Genomic DNA, 17,841 nt, shown 5'->3' on the forward strand with positions numbered 1-17,841 from the left:
GTTTCCTTTGACCTCACCAGAATGGTCTCCAGAGGAATGGGAAACATTCACCTGATTCCTATCCTTTGATGCAGCTGTGGTAGATCCATGCAGAAGCACTGCCACAGCCTCCTTGCTGCAGCATGAGTAATGTGACAAGGCCAGCATCAAAACAGTTCTGACAGCACCTAGCAAATGAGGGAAGTGTGTGGGAGGGTACTCGAAAAAGACTTAAATGGTATAGTATGCGTGTTAATTTTGAAACAAAACTGAGTGAAGTAGGAGAGCCTGAGAAGAGGTGTCTTTGGCCTGGAATGCTGCATTTAGGAAACATTCTCACTGTTATGAATGGTTCTAGTAGGCTGTGAACACCTTCAGTATACGATGCAGGAGAGAAATGAAACAGTCCTGCTGCCTGGGCTCTTCCTCCAGTGAGTTACAGCCTGGCAGCGTGGGCCCCTCATGCTGCCCAACACGCCAGGAACTGGAATGCTCTCATCATTATCCTCACTGCTGGCTGAAGGAAGAGCTGCCTCCTAACAGGCTGTAGGCAAGGTCGGTGACTGATTTTCGTATCCAGGTTAAAGTCCTCCATATAGAGTTAGGAGCAAACCTGTCTTTACAGCCCAGGAAGTATGTTATAGACCAAAGCAAACTACTTCAAGAAGTATAGTGACTCAATCCCACAGTCTTCCTGAATTTAGGGATGCGTGGCAGCATGTTGTACCCATGGACCTCCAGAGACACAGACATAGGGATCAGATGGTTGTGTATGAGCTGATATTGGCTCATATGCTTGGACTGTCATTTCCTCAAGCGCTGCTGCTTGTTTTAATACAGTATCTCTGCAACTTCTGGGTTAATTTTCTTGTCTATCCTCACAGCAGAGGCTAACTCAAACTTCAGTCCTGATAGCCACAAGCAATTAAAAAGAAATGACAGTGTCCTGGGTACAGGATATGAATGCCTTTAGTGTGGGTAGTGGGTGCTAATGGGCTGCAGCTACAGAGGAGCAATTAACTTACAGACAGTTCCATGGAAAACAGGAGTGGTGTGATTCAGGAGAGCAAGGAAACTGGTGATGGGGAGCAGCTGCACCAAAGGCTTGAGCAGCCTGTGTGGTTTGGAACTGTGGTTGCCTGTGGTGGATGGCTGCCCAGGCCACTTGGCTCTGCAGCAGGAACACTGCTTTGCTTGTCCCGGCCCAGCAGAGCCAGGGCTGGATGAAGAGAGCAGTTGTGTTTAGCAGCCAGAGATGGGTCTGTTCTGCGTCTTCTCTGGCTTTCTCAGTTCCAGCTGGATAGATGTTTCCAAACACTGTTTAACAGCTGGTGTCCACAGGAACTGGCAGAAGTGTAAATGCTCATATTCTGCCATTCTCTTTCATATGCAGAGGTAGCACAGGGCATCCTGTTTGGACCCTCAGCTGTCCACACAGTGGGGCTGGGGCCAACCCTGCTCTTCCTCGCTGGTTGGAGGATGACTCCTGTGGGAGCAGAGGTCTGCAGTGCTGTCACCAGCAGGGAGAACCCCATCTTGGGCCCTCAGCACTGTGCAGAGCCTGGCAAGGGGAAGGACAGGAAAAGAGATCTTGGCTCTTCTCCTTCCCCAGTTGAAGTGGGTGAGGGGCTGCCAAGGGCTTTACAGCAGGGAGAAGAAAGACAACGTTCATGGGAGCTGCGTGACTCTGAGCTGGTGGGCTGAGAGCCAGGCACGTCAGCACCTGATGGGCCAGCACACAAGGAAGGGCTTCTTGCTCCTCACCTTCTCCAGAGGAGCCTTTTCAAGGGGTCCCAGCCCAGTGTACTGAGGTCTGTCCTGCCCCACTACCCTGTCTGTTCTGGGCTGGACTGTTGCCTATGTGGGGCATTGCACTGGCATAGTGTGCTGGGGAGGTCTTTCCCCAGGAGCCTGGTTGATTCACTGCTATCCTGGACCATGCTCGCTGAGACAGCTGCCCAGGATCCCTCCTGCCTGCCTGTGTCCTCTACTCTCCGTCATCTTGTGGGGATAGATTTGGGGGACCTGGATCAGTCCTTTGGCCACCTGTGCAGACTCTACAAAGAAGCAGCCTCCAGTTGTGCACTGGCTGTGTGGAGGCTGCATGGATCATTCCCAGAGAGAGTGCAGGGCTAGGGCTGTGGGAGTGATCCTGGGGGCTGGACAGTCATCACCTCTCAAAGTGATCCCCACCCTTTCTCCAGGCAGGCTGGAGCCTGCCTAAGGAATCCTTCCTCCAGAAGCCACTGGACAGAAGAGCCCTTGTGCAGCCTTTTTGGAGAGGTGCCTGGTACTGCTGAGACAGACTTTCCACTTCCCAGTGAACAGATGCCTGGCTATGGCTGGGCCATATGGTGTTTTGGACTCACTGCTCTCCCAGCACAACCTGTCCTCCAGCCCTACAAGCAGGTGAGATTGCTCAGGGCTCTGATCCCTGGCAACAGCTCCCTGCAGGTTGTGGGAGCTGCCAAGGGTCTGGTGCAGGGAGAGGTGCTACAAGTCCATGCTTGGAGTGTCTGCCTCTAGAAAGTGCTACCCAGTCAGTGTGGCCTTGCTGCTGGGTCACCATTCCAGGAGAGGTTTGGCTGTGGAGGGGGCTTGCCTGGCTGGCTCGGGATCTGAAGAAAGCACACCATGCAGTGAGGGTGAGTAAACAGCACTTCAGGTTTGTGGTCAAGGATGCTTGTGACATCCTGGGGACGCCTCCGAGGAAAGGATGAAATCAGACTCTGCCTGCCAGCCAACAGTCTGTATCAGAGCCAGAATCTCTGGTACTGGTATTCACGATCTTACCCTGTAAGCCATTCCTATGGGAGGTGCTACATCCTCCCTGATTTCTCCAGTAGTCTGTGCTGCTTTTCCACTCAGTCAGGTTTATTGGGTGAGCAGTTGCCCAAGGCTCAGTATCAGCAGCTGTGCTCACTGTCAGGCCCTGTGGATTTGGGATGTGCAGGGATGGGAGGAGCTGGCAGCTTTGCCCTTTGGCAGCGTGTTGCAGGGCACAAAGCCAGCCAGCCAGCCCTCTTCATGGCCAAGCTGTAAATTTGGCCCCTTGCTCTTGTGCTCCTCTGGCTTTTCCTGTGGGCTGAGGGTTCATCCCACTCCTGCTGTGGCTGCACTGGTAATCTGTCCTTCAGCTCCCTGTGCCCCTATGCTTGCACACACAGTGCTGTCAGCTCAGTGCTCTGGGTGCATTTCTGATTCACGTGCTGCCTGGGCAGTTCCCCACTTCATCACTGTTAGGAGTTCATGGCAGTGGGCTGTGAAACTCCGTTCCCCTCTTTCCCACTCTGCTTGTTCCCATACATCCAGGAGGGACAAAGCCTGTGGAGCTGTCTCCCCTGGCCAGGATATCCCTAGCAGTGATGCTGTGCCTGGCTGGGGTGCTCTGTGCCATGGTCTGCACCTCTCTCCTATGGAGATTTCTGCAGCACAGGATCCCAAGATCCTGTGCCAGTGTAGGGCAGAGGAGCTGGTGCTTCCCCAGGCACTCTGGCAGGGACCAGCCATTCCATCTGCATAATGGAGACTGTAGCACAACCACCATCAACCCACTCTGGGATATTTTTAGACCTGGCTGTGCTGATGAGGAAGAGATGACAGGCTCACTCCACATCCAGACCACGCGATGCCTCTCCCAACTGCAGCCGCCTGGTGCAATGGGAGAAGCGTGGGCTGTTCCCCCAGAGAAGGCAGCACTGACCAGCTGCTGTGGCTCTGGGCTTGCTGGGAGCAGCTACTGGTGCAGGATACCACCATCCTTCTCCCTCTGAACTTGTGCAACTTCACTGCTTTTGAGAGAGCAGCTTAATGAATTCCCCCAGGTCTCACCGGATCTTGACATTGAGGGTGTTTCCTGGCTTGTACAAGAAAAGGAGGGAGGAATCTGAAGCTGTGGGACTTGAAGCATGGCAGTGATATGCTTTTGCAGATGATCACTTGCTGTCACAGGACTGGAGAGCCCTTTCAGCTGAGGAGTTTGGCTTTTCTGCAGGGTCTGAGGCTTGGAAAGTTCTGTGGAAGAAGGTATGAAAGCTTCCCTTTTTCATCAGAGTCCTGTGTGAAGTGGAAGGAGCAGTGATTTGCAGGTGACTGGGGTGAGTTGATGGAGTACAGGAGATCTGGGGCAGGAGGCTGTCTCCTGTGGCCAGGCTTGTCTGAAGCTGGTCCCTCAGCACTGCTGGGGAGACCTTGCATGAAACAGTTCCCTGATGCCCTGGACACACACAATGGCACAGTGCTGCTGGGAGGTGACATTGCCAAGCCATGACTCTGTCGTGAGTGCTGGCAGAGGGGACAACTGTCATACATAGGGTCTGTGGCTGAGTTAGAGGGGAGCTGGGCTGGGCTGGAGCAGGCTGCTTCTCTACACAGCTTCACACCAGGGGTCAATGCCAATGCAGGTGGTTTGTAGGTGCTAGACTCTGAACACAGGACTTGTCTGGGTTACTCCACAAAGCAGTGGTGCTAATCTCCCCTGTCCACCAGGAACCAGTCTGCTGGGGAGGGTGTCACTGGTACCAACACCTCACTGTGTTTATCTTACCCCACCCCTGCATTGGAAGGACCAGTTCAGCTGCAGGTGCAAACTTCCCTCAACTGGCTACTGAGACCTGGAAAGTTCCAGCCCTGAGCAGCTGCTTCTGCCTGACCCTGTGGATCTGCCAGCATCCCCCAGCGCAGTAGTGGCTCAGGTGATGGCTGCAGAAAGTTCATATTCCTATGGCTGTGGTGTAGGGAGTTGATTCCCATGGAGCAGGGTGGAGAAGCTCTGTTGGAGAGGCAGAGCTTTGTCCCACCCTCTTGTGGCTGGGTGGCATGGGCTGCATCTGAAAACAAGGACCTGTTGGCCTGGCTGGTTCCCCATGACTCCTGGGACAGGGGCAGAGTCCTCCATTGGCTGGCAGCTCTGTACCTTCACTGTTTAGGATCCCACTTACTACACAAGGATCCAGTGTCCCCTTAGTCCTGTTCTCACTCATACCTACCAACACAGACTTCTGTGACTTCAAGTGATATACTTGGGGGGGTTGAGGTGTTTCAGCAGCACCCTTCTGTCTGTGTCCTCTCCCTGTGGCTGGCAGCTGCCTCTTCATGGCTGCTATTAGCCCACATCCTGCCAACAAAAGAGCACCTAGAGGCCTTTCCCCCTGGCTGCTCTTAACTCCCTGTTATGAAAAGCAGCTGCAGGAATGCACAGGTTGTCACAAATGCTGAATCTCCAAAACTGAGCATGTTCATGTCCTGCAGCAAAGCACAAACCCTTGGCCGTGTCCTGCAGCACAGTGATCAGGGCAGTGCAAGCTAAGTCCTCAGCTCCTGCACCCTCTCACACAGCTCCTATGGCCCACGCCATGCTGGGTGGCTGCTCTCCTTTCTTCCTTTTCCCAAGAGGGAGCAGATAAGCCTCACCACCCAGGAGTGGGGAAGAAAGGCACTGGGACATGGCAGGGCTACCTCAGCTGGCAGCTACCCTGCCAACTCAGGGCTCCAGGCCAGGCAGCCATTCTCATGACCAATGGTGAAGGACCTCCACTATCAGCAGCAGCACTTCCTCCCACCACCTTCCCAGTGACTGGCAGCATTTGAGGTGCCTGGTGCTTTCCCTTCCTCCTGCCTCTCCTTGCTCTTGCTATTTCCCATCTCCTTGATCCCTTTCCTGAGCATCATACTTGCCCTGATCTCAGATGTGTAGGAGGCAGGATGCTTCAAGAGCATCTCTCTGGGCTCATGGCCCTGCACCTGGGCAGTGTTGATGTCTCTTGGTGCATCACAGGGTTTTGAGTGGAGTACTCACCCACAGGGGTGCAGCCTCTGGCTCTGCAGACAAGACATGCCCTGGGAGTTGCTTACCAGAGGCAGTGTTGCTGACCATTTCCTTTGCACATGTGGGGAAGAGATCGAAGTGACACAAGTGGGAAAGGTTTGTAAACCTGAAGTGGACACTGACTCAGGCACTTGTGCTACTGTGCATATGCAGTGGGTTTTGGCATCAGCTCACTTGGGCATGTATGGGAGAGACAAGTATGAGTAACAGAGACGGTTGCTATGTTGTATGAAGGTTGCTGATGCATTACTTGGGTTCAGAGGCTCCAGTTCACGAGGGAGCAAGGGGGGAGGAGGTTCAGGTTGAACAGGATGAAAAGAGGAGCCCATGGCTAGTGGCCCCATCACCATAGAAGGCCAGCTGAAGGTGCACAAGGGATTGCTCCAGTGCAAGTAATTAAGTACTGAAGCTCCAGGCTGAAAATGACACATTCCCTGGGTCACTATCTGGCAATGAGCACTGCTGCAGGTAGTGTAATACCACAGAGCCAGCTCAGGCTGTTGTACCTGTTTTTAGAAAGACATGTGCATGAACTGAAGGAGCAGGTGAACAAAACTGTCCTCAGGCAGAGCCCTCCACACCTTCTCCACTGCCTTCTCTGGCATGCAGGAATCAGTCCTGACCTCCTTTTTGCTGCTGGAGCTGTTTGGACAGGAGATCAGGAGGGGTGCTTACAGGTCAAGGAAAAACAGCAAGCACGTCCATGCAGCATCTCTGTGCCTGAGCCACAGATGTCAAAAAAATTAGGTTGAGACCTTAAATTTGTTGAGTCTAGTTGAGATCTAAACTTATTTTACATGCTGCTTCATGGTGAGGATGGCTGCCCCTGCAACCTTCCTTGACCATGCTGTACTTAATTTCAGGCTTGAGTTTTTCCCATCTTCAACTTCTCACTTTTGGCTCCTGCACTTCCTTCTACCCATACCAGTACTCTGTTCCCTCTGGCAGTGAGGAGACCCTCTCCTGGGGCAGTGAAGTAGCCTGTACTCCTCACATCCTGTGCAGCCTTATTTGTCACATTTCCAACCCTTAGCTCCTTTTTTGTGGTGGTGTTGCTGCTCCTTGGGATTTCTGTACCTGTTCTGAAGTTTGGAGAGCTGGACCAGACATCAAGTTGGCTTTGCCAGAGCTGTAACTCTGCTTTGAAATCCCCTCCATGCCCCTCTGACTCATGGCCCTCAGAGCCAAGGTATTGTGCTGCAGGCTCATAGCAACAGTCGTGTGGGGACAGCTCTTTTTCAGCTTTTTTCCTTAATTTCACCTCCCACCCCCACTTTCAGGGAGATTCTCAACCCTGTGGTACAGCCAGTCTTCTCCATTCCCAAGAACCTTCCTTTGCAGCCCCTCACTGTGCTGTGGGTTATCATTTTCCCAGGCCATTCAGCTCATGCTGTAGCAGCAAGCAGCCTGTTCAGTGTTTTATCAGCCCCAAATGTAAGCCTTCATCTTGTCATCCAGTTGATATTAAGACAATTGGTATTAAGACCTATTAAATGGCACTGGAACAGCAGTCACTGGGGGACTAGGTAGGCTTCCTGTTGTTGATGTCTCCCCATTAAGCCTTGGCTCACTGACAGACATCAGAATGTAGCTGTTAATACGTTTAGTTGTTAATCTACTTGAGTCTTATTAATTCTTTATAATACATGTTTTTAATGAAAATCCTACAGCATTATTGAAAGCGGTGGAGAAGGCAAAGTGTTCTCAATAGATGCTCCTGCTCTCAGCAGACAGAACTTTTCTTGTTCCTAGGGCGGAGTTTCCCTGTGTAACAGCCTCAGGATGCCCTTAGCTGTGCTTTTACCTACCTAGTGGCAGTCTGGGCCTCTCTGCCATTTCTCTACCCATTGCTTCGACCCTTTAGATTATGTTGACCTCCTACCAGCTGACCATTCATTAAAAATTAACACGTGTTTGGGAGAGTCTGTGATTAAATAATCAAATTGTTTGCAAATTACTTGGGCCTGTAGCATGACTGTGGCTGGTTTGGGGAGCTGCTGCCTCTCCTTGTGCCACTGCTTTGCCAAATTCCCTCCTCTCTATGACAGCATGTAAGATAGTCACTCCTTCCATTCCTGTTTCAGATGAGGCAGTGACTGGATGGTGCCTGCTTGCCTCACCTGACTCTTCCAGCTGTTTTTATGGTGTGAAAGGGGATGGGGTGATGCCTGTCTGGAGAGCTCATGATGAACCCATTGAGGTTCATGGCCATCACAGCTCTAACCATCTCTGAAATTCAAGTTTATTCAGCACTCATCTTAGAAACTCAAGGACAGCACTCCTGGCTTTGGATAGGCAGCACAGCCACAGCTGGAGCTGGGCTCATTCAAGGTTCCTGCAGCACTGGCATGAAGAAATGCACTGTGATATCCAGTGATGGCATCTGGGCTGAGCAGGATTCCCTATTTCACACCCAGATCTCAGGTAGGCTTCACTGGGGAGGCTGCTGGGGGGAGGTTATTTTAACTGGTTTCTTAAGGAGTAGAATTAAAGATGGAACCTTCACATAGCCTATTTTTTTTAAGAGACTGTGTTCATGGTGCGCAGCCTGGTAACTAGTCAAGTGCACAGATTCTACAGTAACCATAGTCACTCTGAGCAGGATGGGTAAAATATTAACAGGCATTGCAAAATATTTCTCAGACAGTCAAACCAGCCTGAATGCCAGCAGGCACTGCCTGGTTCTGTGCTCTCCTGTCTTTCATGGCACAGTAACCTACTGGGAGTAGGACATTTGCTACTGGATAGCTCACCAGGGCTCAGCAAATCTTCCTAAGGCCTGCCAAGCTCAGCTCCCTAAGCCCCCCCAAATGTAGCAAGCATGACACCCATGATTCTAGGACAGGGAGGTGTGTGGGAGTGGAGATGTTCCCAACCACCAAACTCCATTTATCAGCTCCTGGATGTGCAGCTGAGATAGAGGTGGTTCGAACCTGCCCCAGCAGGGGGTCTGGAAAAGATTAGAGACAATCCTTCCTGAATGCTTATTCTGATGCTACGGTAGAAAGGACTAATGCAGCCCTTTAAGACAGAGAATAGGAAAAGCAGATTAAATCCCTGTGTTAAAGTATTAGGGAGGCTCATTATGGGCTTCTATATCTTGAAAAGGATTCAGGAAAATCAGAGAGGCTCTATAGAGCAGAAATGCAAAAAATGGCTTGAGGGTGGGAGGAAAAGCCTGGCAGAAAGAGAATTAAGCAACTCAGTATATTTAGCTTTTCAGAAAGACGGATGAGAGGGGGTTTGCTTGCAGCATATGTGTAGTGTCACAAAGAGAAAATGCCAGCCTCTGAAAGGCTCTTTAATCAAGCAGAAGATAGAATAAAATGGTATGTCTGCAAGCTGAAGCCAGACACAGGGAGGTGGGATGCTCTTCTGAACGTGAGGGTGAGGGACTCCTGAAACAGACCCAGAAAAGTGGGAGTCTTCAATGCTTGTCTTCAATTCAAGCCTACCTCCTCTCTTGGAAACTATGAGTGAACCAAACATAGTGCATTGGAATTACTGGAAGGAGATGAACTGCTGAGCAGGGTGCTGACCACGGGCTTGCACTCACACAGCCGCCTGCCTGGTGGGACCATTGGGTCACTTCATCTGAGGAAGACCCTTAGAAAACCTGGTCCAGTCAGGCAGAGCACTTGGGAAGGCAATCAGGCAGGCTCCAGGTGTTTACATGCTCCCAAAGTGGTAAGTGTGATTCTTTGTTGTTGAAAACATCTGGAGGGTGGCAGAATTTTTGAGCCAAGTTCAGATTGTTTTTACTTGTTTTGTGTGGGCCTGGTGCTGATTCTGTTTAACAGTTCTTAGAGTAGCCAGAGCACCAGAAATGTAGAGTGTTTGCCACATTCTGATCACGTTCAGCGTCTGCATTTAAGAATAATACATAACGAGTGTGTGAGATGAAACAAGTTTGGTCAGAGAGATAAGACAAGTGTCTAACAGCACAGATTGCATTCCTTGAGCCTGTGCATCAGCAGAGGTAATCTCTGTCTAGCCATGACTGAAAGGGATCTTTGCTGTGGTATATAGTGGTATTTAATTAATCATAAAGTATTGCATTAATTAGTATCGGGTTGGATTTGTTGACATTTAATTTGGGGAGAAGGATTACAGTGTGAGTATTAGAATGGTAATTTTTATAGGGTAAAGAAACAAAGTGAGATTAAAAGTCTCGATGAAGGAAGCCTGGATGTGTATATTTGGCACCTGATGCAGATAGTCACAGCCTAACTTCATTTACTGGTGGAAAAAACCTGTAGCTGTTATTTATGAGTGGCCGACCCCCCCCCATATAGTGTGTGTCTCAGCCACCATGAAAGAAAATGCAGGCAGGCGTCAGTTCAGTGGGAATGCCTTGAGGTTCTCAACATCTCATGCACATGAGGGGAGTTTGCAGAGCAATTTTGGCATGCCCCAGGCAGGCTCCTTGCAAAAGAAGGGCAGAAGGAAGTTTTGCTTATGGTTGCACTGGTATGTCCAAGTCATGCTTATTCCAGCATGAGTGTCTCTGATGCTGGGTAGGGTGAGGACCCCTCACTGCCTGCTCCAAGCAGTGAACAGCCCTAACTGTTTTGTGCTACCTGCTAATGCAGCCACCAGCTGTGCCTTCTGCCAGAGCCTTTTTTCTCCAGATCATGGCGAGTACTGCTGTAGGAAATTCTCTACAGACACATGGGTTGCCACAGACTCAGCAGGTTTGCTGTGAGTGGGTTTTGTTTAGCAGGATGGGCTAGACCATTTGCCTGATCATTTGGTCAGTTTGGCTTTAAAAAGCTCCAGAGCATTCTGGAAAGCAGCACAGCAATATGATAGGATTTAATCAGACTTAATTATTCCCCTGCTGTCTATCTCCTAGCAACATCCAGCTTGACATCTGCCTGCGAATGAAATGTGTAAGCTAAGTAGGAACATGTTCAGACTAAAGTCCTGTTACTTGAACCAAATCACTCCAGTAATCATTGCCTTAATTCATCTCATGGCCATCAAACAGCTGCCAGTTGCTGGTACCTGATTTTCCAAGATACACAGTGCTCACCTTCTGAGTTTTTTCCAGGCTGGCAAGAAGGGTGACTTCATCCTGGGCTCTTTGCAGCACACTGACACCTGATAAAAGGGTTAGAGTTTCCTGAGTGACAAACACGGGCTCAGGAGCAAGCCCCAGACTTGTCGCTATCTGGCTTCGTGCTGTAGGTCCCCGCTTATCTCATCACTGAAATCAGATCACCTGCTGTGCCCGCACACCGCGGGGCGGGCGGGGTTCAAATGCGGTACAGTCGGGGGCGGTTTAGGTGAAGCTTGGGGACAGCTGGAGCAGATGTGGCGCAGTGGCAGCAGACAGTGCAGCAGCTCCGTGTCACAGGGACGAGGGTGGTTGAGGCAGGGAGACAAGACCCAGCTTACGCAGATGGAGGGATGAAGAGGGGAAGAGGAGCAGGCATAAAGCAAGCATTTGTAAAGTAAAATTGGGCTCCAGCCAGACATGATGTGGTACAGGAGTCAGTGGCATTGCTGGAAGAAATGAGCCCAGCAGCAGAGCCGGGGGCATAAGACAAGGCTGTCCGCACCAGCCCTGGCTGCCAGCTCACCGTGAAACTGGAGGGAAGGGAGCTGCCTCAGATGAGTGAGAGCAACGAGCATTCTGAGCAGGTCAGCCTTGCAAGCTGGGGTTGGTGGGGCAGCACCTTGGGGGCAGATCTACAGATGGACAGGGCTGCATGGATGTGGTTGTGTCCCCTCTCCACATACCTCCTCATCGGGATATTGGTGCTAGTGATACCTAGCTGTTTGCATGAGTCTCTTGGTCCCCTGTGCTGTCTCTTGAAGTTGTTGACATCCAAAAAACCCAATGGCGTATCAGTGTGACATGTGTCTCTCTTCTGTCTCTGCAGAGGAGTGTGGTAGCTCTGGAAGCCTGGCTGCGTGGGTGCCACACTAGCAACCAACATGCACTGACTTCATTTGTGCAGAGCACAAAGTGGGGTTTCTGGCTGTGAAAATGGGGCTGTATGAGCCCACCAGCTCTCCCTGTGACCAGCAGGAACTCTGCCTTTTGTCAGCGGGCAGTGCTCAGCCAGCTCTGTGCTGTTGGAGGCACTGTCTGCCATTCAACATTGGCACCTGGGCTCACCTCAGTGGGACCTGCCACCATGTTGGACATTATCTTACTAAGATTCCCTTAAAATCACCTTTTATTTTCTTTCTGTTACCAGTGACAAATGGAGAGTCACTGGGCTGGTCACTAAAGATGCAGGTTTATTCCTTACAGTTTCTTTCCTTTCAGATGACTTTCTCCCTCAGGACTAATAATTTCCCTTTATCATTCTATCCCTGAGAAGCCTTGTATTAGAGTTCATCATTTGCCCTCTGCCTAAGGAGCATTAGAAGGCTGTGGGGCCAGCAAGAACGAGGATAATGGTGTGGGCAGAGCGCAGTGCAGGCTGGCCCCAGTGCTGCTGTGCTCACAGGGTAGCTGTGCGGTGAGAAGGTGGAGACTAACACACCGGGAAGCGCGTGGAAGCTGCACTGCCTGCGTGGCGTAAGCTGTGCCTTGCGGTGGAAGGGCAGCTGGGGGGGGTCCGTGCCGCCTGGTGTGGTCCAGTGGTGGAGGCTGTGCCACACCGCGGTGGCGGCGCAGAGCCATGCAGGGGCTGGGGAGGACCTTGTTGGGTGTGCAGTGCTGGGAGGGTTTGCAGAAGCCGGAGGATGGCGTGAAGGCAGCGGCAGGGACAGATGCTGTGTTGGGGTAGTGATGGAAGCATCCCAGGACTGCGTTGCCGTGTCGTGGCTGCAGCTAGGCTGTGCTGAGCGGGGCAGGGCTAAGAAGCCATCGGGGCAGTGCAGCACTTGAAGGGAGGCGCAGCGCACTCAGTACAGTGCCTGGAGGGCGGGCGATGCCGTGTCACTGCAGGGGCGCAGCGGCCGGCCAGGAGCTGGGGTGCCTCAGCCGGCGGAAGGTGCAGTGCTGTGGGATGATAATGCGGAGCCTCACAGCGGGTGCAGTGCTGCTGGCTGGGGCCACCCAGTGCCGTGCTTGGAGGCACCGCAGTGCTCTGGAGGTGCCACGGCGTGATTGGGGTGCGACGCCGGGATTTGGAGGAGGAGCGATGCCCGGCAGCGGCCTTGAGGGCGAAGCAGGGCCGGGTGGCTTCCCCCCGCGCCATCGCCACGCGCTGATGCTGAGGGGCACGGGGGACGCTCCGCGCACGCGCACCGCTACCCTGCCGCAGCGCTCCTCCGGCGGGGACCCCCCCGCCCGCGCGCCATTGGCTGCGGACGCCTCCCGCGATTGGCCGGGGTGCGGCCCCCCGAGCCGTTCCATTGGCCGGCGGCGGCCGCTGTGCGGGCGGGCTCCGCCCCGCCCCGGCGCGCCATTGGCGGCCGCGGCGCCCCCCGGCGGCGGCGGGTCCCGCTGGGCGCGCCCGGCATGGCGGCGCCCGCAGCCCCGCGCCCGGGGGGCGCAGCCGGCGGCCGAGCGCCCGGGGCCGGCGGCGGCCGGGTGAGGAGGAGCGGGGGGGGGACGGGCAGGGCCGCTCACGGCAGCCGGCGCGGCGAGCGGGGCGCGGCGCGGCGTAGCCGGTTGCGGAGCACGGCGAGGCGGGGGCAGCCCGGCGGTAGCGACGCCGCTGCCTGTTCAAACCCAGGCTCCGGCCGGCCGCTGGCAGCTGTCAGCTAGCGGACAACTGCACTCTTGCCCGGGCCCGGCGAGCCCCTCTCTCCAGGCGCCGGCACCGCCTCTAGGGCAGCGCGTCCCCGCAGCGCGGAGTGCCCGGGACTCCGCGGGGCTCCAGCCCGGACCGGCGCTGCGCCGGCCGCTCCCGCGGGCCCCGCTGTCCGCGGGACGCTCCGGCGCTGGGCGTTTGCTCTGTGGCGTGTCGTGAGGACACGGTGCTCGCCAGGCCGCGGCGGCCAGGGCCGTGCTGGGCTCGGTTGTCTGAAGTGGGCAGGAGCGGGGCTGATGCTCTGTCACAACGTGGCGGTGACCCCCCCGCCTCTCCGGAGCGGCACCGACCCTTGTGACGGCCAGAACTGGCAGCTGTGTGGGGCAGTTCCTGTTTCACGGGTGTGCTTTGGGGAACGCGTGTGTTTTACCTTGCGGAGAGCACGGCTTGGGATCTGTGCGTTATGGTGGGTATGGGATTGCATGTTTTGAAGAGGATGCCTGCTGGAGAAGGTGGCTTCAACCTCAACCTGTTTCTCTTTCTCAGGTCATGTAGAAGAGCAGCTTTGATGTGAAGATGGGACTCTTGGTGTTTATGCGTAACCTGCTGCTAGCCCTCTGCCTCTTTCTGGTACTGGGATTTCTGTACTATTCTGCTTGGAAGTTGCACCTTCTCAGATGGGAGGATTCAAGTAAGTAGGAGAACGGTGCAACTGTTTCTGGGCTCCCTAAAACATCTGTTAAATAGTTGCAATAGTGGTGAGATAGTTCTGATTTAGTAGTATTAGAGGGATGTGATTAAGCCCACTCAAATGCTTGAGCTTTTAGTATGCTTAAGGGGTCGAATTTGTGGCTACCTAATGCTCTTTATGGCTTTACTTTTATTACTGGGTACAAGAGCAGGTTCATGCTTTATAAATCTAGTATTAGAGGTCTCAGTTCTTAGAATATTCTGTTAGTTTGTGATTCCTTATTGTCAAAATATAGAGTTTGTATGTTGAGGCTTTTGTTTCCTGAGTCCTCTGTACGTTTTAAAATATCTAAGACAAGTTTGGCTTTTTTTCCTCTGGTGAATTTTGATTTCTTTCTGTAATCATGTATGCTGGTTATCTCATCATCTTACTTTGTCCTTCAGAAATCCTCATCTTCCATTTATCTTCCATGTTGTTATCTGCCAAATATCTGTCATCTAAAGGATGTCTCTCAACCTTTTTAAGTCCAAAGAGACATCTGACCTCATTGAATACAATCTGAGGATTGTACTGTGCAGTAAGGCCATAGAAGGTTGCAGTTGCAATGAGACAGAAATTAGGCTGAAGTTTGATTGCTCAGTTGCTGTTCTTATTTTTTGTTTGTGTTGATTTTCCCTGCATGCAAGAACAATATACTGAAAATATAAAAACAAGAAAACAATTCCCTCCTCTCCCCTCCTGCCCAAAACACAAGCCAGCCTTCCTTGCAGCTGTTCCACAGGCTGTTTCAGATGTCTCAGAGCTGTCTGTTGCTCCCTGGATCAGCAGCTGAGAAACATTGATCCAGAACTGGCAAGAAGCTGCTGGTCAAATTCCTTCTTTGCTCTATTACGTTTTTGTGCATGGTGATAGAGGTTTCTGCTGCAGCGCTTCTTAAACTTAGCATTTTTCTACCTCTACATGCTCCGAATCTATTGCTATGTGCTCTTCAGAAGTTTTGCTTGATGACAGATGATGACTTGGATGTGACACTTCTGCTGATGCACTGATTTTGACAGGAGAACTACTAAGGTGCCTTGGACTAGAAGAAGTATTGTAAGACTAAATTTGTGAAAGGAGATGGATCGTGGTTTTTTGAGCAGGGATTTTTTCTTCAGGTTTGTGCTTCAGAGAGGGAGTTAAAAATCTTGATTATGAGTTTCTGAAAAGTAGCACTTTTGTTGACAAGGTGTAGAAAATCCGTTCTGCACGAAAATAAGTACCGTTGTGGTTAAAAGAACACTCTTGCTATATCTGCTATTACATGATGATCTGTTATGAAATTAGACTACCTACCATCCTTTACTTCCTTCATGCCACCAGGAAATCACGCTGGACTTCCCAAGGCCTGCAAAAAAACCTTTCATGCCACAACTTGTGTGTGATCTTTGTTACAAATGAAGAAGCAGCTATGTGTTTATGTGTTATGCACCAAGTTGCTGAGGAGGGTTCTAACTTCCTGCAATCCTCTTTGGATTTTGTGCCTTTAGCTTTGTGTGATATTTGTTATTTTGCACTATGACAGTCCCTGGGGAGTTTTGTCGTAACTTCGGGTTGCAGTTGCAGTGTTGCAAATCTGTGTGCAGATGCTGTGGATTTCTATAAAAGGAACACTTTTACCTGGAAAGATGACTCTAAGTTGCAGCCTAATTCGAGTGATGTCCGCTGAGGGCATTGGCTGTTTTTGAGTACCAAGGCTGTTCTGACAGGAGCACTGTCAGGTAACATAACAGACCTTTGTCCAATCTTTTGTGTAAAATGTGTCATTCATTTATTCTTGGAAGTTGCAGTGCTGGCATTAAGCTTCTTCAACATGTACAAAGAGATGATGCTAGCTTGAATATTTAGCTTACTGTTCTTTATCAGTTGTCATGATTTAGGCTGTACTGTTGTTCCTTCTAAACACTTTCGTGGATTGTATCTTAAATATTGGATAAAGTTCCTTGAAATATTAGCTTAAGCAGCAGTCTAGTATAAAGGGGCAGATGTTACTTTTGAAACAGTAAAGGTGGTACCTGTTTTCGGTTGGTCTTCAGACTTTTTTATGTATCGAAACCCATTTTATCTATCATGTAATCTAACACAGGAGGAACTTTTGCAAATTTAAAGTACAAATTTAAAACCCCATTTTGGAAAACTTGATATGAAGGGTTAATGTTAAGCTCCTATAAATCAGCATTTGGAAGTTAACAAATGACATGTTTGAATTACTTATTTAACTATGATCAAGCTTTCTTGAGAATGTGTAATATGATACAATGTATAATGGGTCACTTAGACTTTGTATTTGCTGAAGGGTAGCCTTGCTTAGTTAAGTGTACCTAGTCAGCTGGTGCATGATAACTGTTGTGGTTTTATTTCCTGAACTACAGTGCAGTGTGTGACCTTGTAAATTTCCTTAAGATTGATATGATAATGCTGATGTCCCCAAAGGCAAAACTAAGTCAGTTGTGTTAATTTTGGGGTCCTTAGTAGTCAAAGATTACTGATTTTGTGTGACTTACCTTATTAAATTATTTTCCTTTTTCTTGTGACCAGTGCCTTTCATCTGTTTAATAATGACTCCCTAGTTTCAGCAGTGACATTCATCCTTGTTCTGTTCTTTGTGCTAGAGGAGGTATGAAACTAAGCTGATCCCAACACCTGATACCCTTGCAATCTCTTCAGAGACTGGTTGTAGTAAACTTGACACCTGCATTTAATAGTGGAAACAAACAAATTTGTTGTAGAGTATGGTGGAAAACACTTGATCGGCTTATTTGCTGCTTGTGTGGTTTGTTCACTTTATGTTTTAAAAGATGTCTGTGCATATCATTGTCATGGATGAATTTGAATGGTAACTCTGTAAAGTGGTTTACTGTGTAAAATAGTCTTCCTAATATATGGATGTTTGTGTATTTAGCTGCTAAAGTAAATTAATAGCTAAATTATTATGTTTAGATGTACATCTGACCTCTACAAGAAAGGAGGCTGAACTTAGAAATGGACTGAAAGATACACATTAGTGTTTCTCTTAGTGTTCCTTTAACATTAAATGATCTCCACTTAATGTTAAATCTGTCCTCCTTGAGTGATGCCTTAGTGAGTACTGCGAGATAATTGAGATAATTCGTCTTCCGGTGTGACGTTACACCTTGCCAAAATACAAAGGAGAATAGGAAATAATTAATTCTCTGCGGCTTATCTTTACTGTGACAAGAATAGATTGAATTCCGCTAATGTGAACTAATTAACATTGAATTAAGTTCAACTGCTTCTTCTATTGAAGACGTACCTCCAGTGATTGCTAGCCCTCTCATCCTTTTAGTGAGTATCACGACTGGCTGCTCTTCCCCAAGCCTTGTTTCATGTCGGTGGCAATGTATTGTTAGTTCTCAGAGCAGCATCAAAGTACAAAAATAAGGAGTGTAATGCTGAATGCAGGAGAGCCTTTGAGTTCTGGTGATTGTTGGGAGTTTATGTGCAGGGTTTAAGACACAGAGGTGAGATTTGCTTTTTCTCTTTCCTGATGTTTAATGCAGCTTCAGTCTCTTGACAGTGGTAGTAAGAGATGGGCACCGTCCCTGCACGTTTTTCCCAGACAGTCAGTAATCATGGATTCCACAGCTCTCTGATGAAGTGTTGAGTTGTATGGAGGTGTGCTGAGC

The 17,841-nt window shown here is 50.3% G+C and overlaps 1 protein-coding gene across 11 annotated transcripts in view; it reads left to right on the plus strand.

The window, feature by feature from the left end:
• Positions 1 to 7,553: 7,553 nt before the first annotated feature.
• ST3GAL3 (ST3 beta-galactoside alpha-2,3-sialyltransferase 3) overlaps positions 7,554 to 17,841 on the plus strand; it is a 177,841-nt gene continuing 167,553 nt past the window's right edge. For 2 of the 11 annotated variants that reach the window (XM_066192668.1, XM_066192674.1), the window contains exons 1-2: positions 7,555 to 8,230; positions 14,011 to 14,155. In XM_066192668.1, coding sequence (XP_066048765.1) covers positions 14,041 to 14,155 — 115 coding nt within the window. In that variant the 5' untranslated portion in view covers positions 7,555 to 8,230; positions 14,011 to 14,040. Of the gene's footprint in view, positions 8,231 to 11,116; positions 11,453 to 13,226; positions 13,302 to 14,010; positions 14,156 to 17,841 lie in introns of those variants that run through there. The other 9 variants (XM_066192673.1, XM_066192678.1, XM_066192672.1 and 6 more) reach the window with 8 other exon arrangements.

The sequence above is a fragment of the Chamaea fasciata genome, unplaced genomic scaffold (genome assembly GCF_029207755.1).
Source record: "Chamaea fasciata isolate MVZ Bird 193981 ecotype frontalis unplaced genomic scaffold, bChaFas1.0.hap1 SCAF_10, whole genome shotgun sequence".
NCBI lineage: Eukaryota > Metazoa > Chordata > Aves > Passeriformes > Sylviidae > Chamaea > Chamaea fasciata.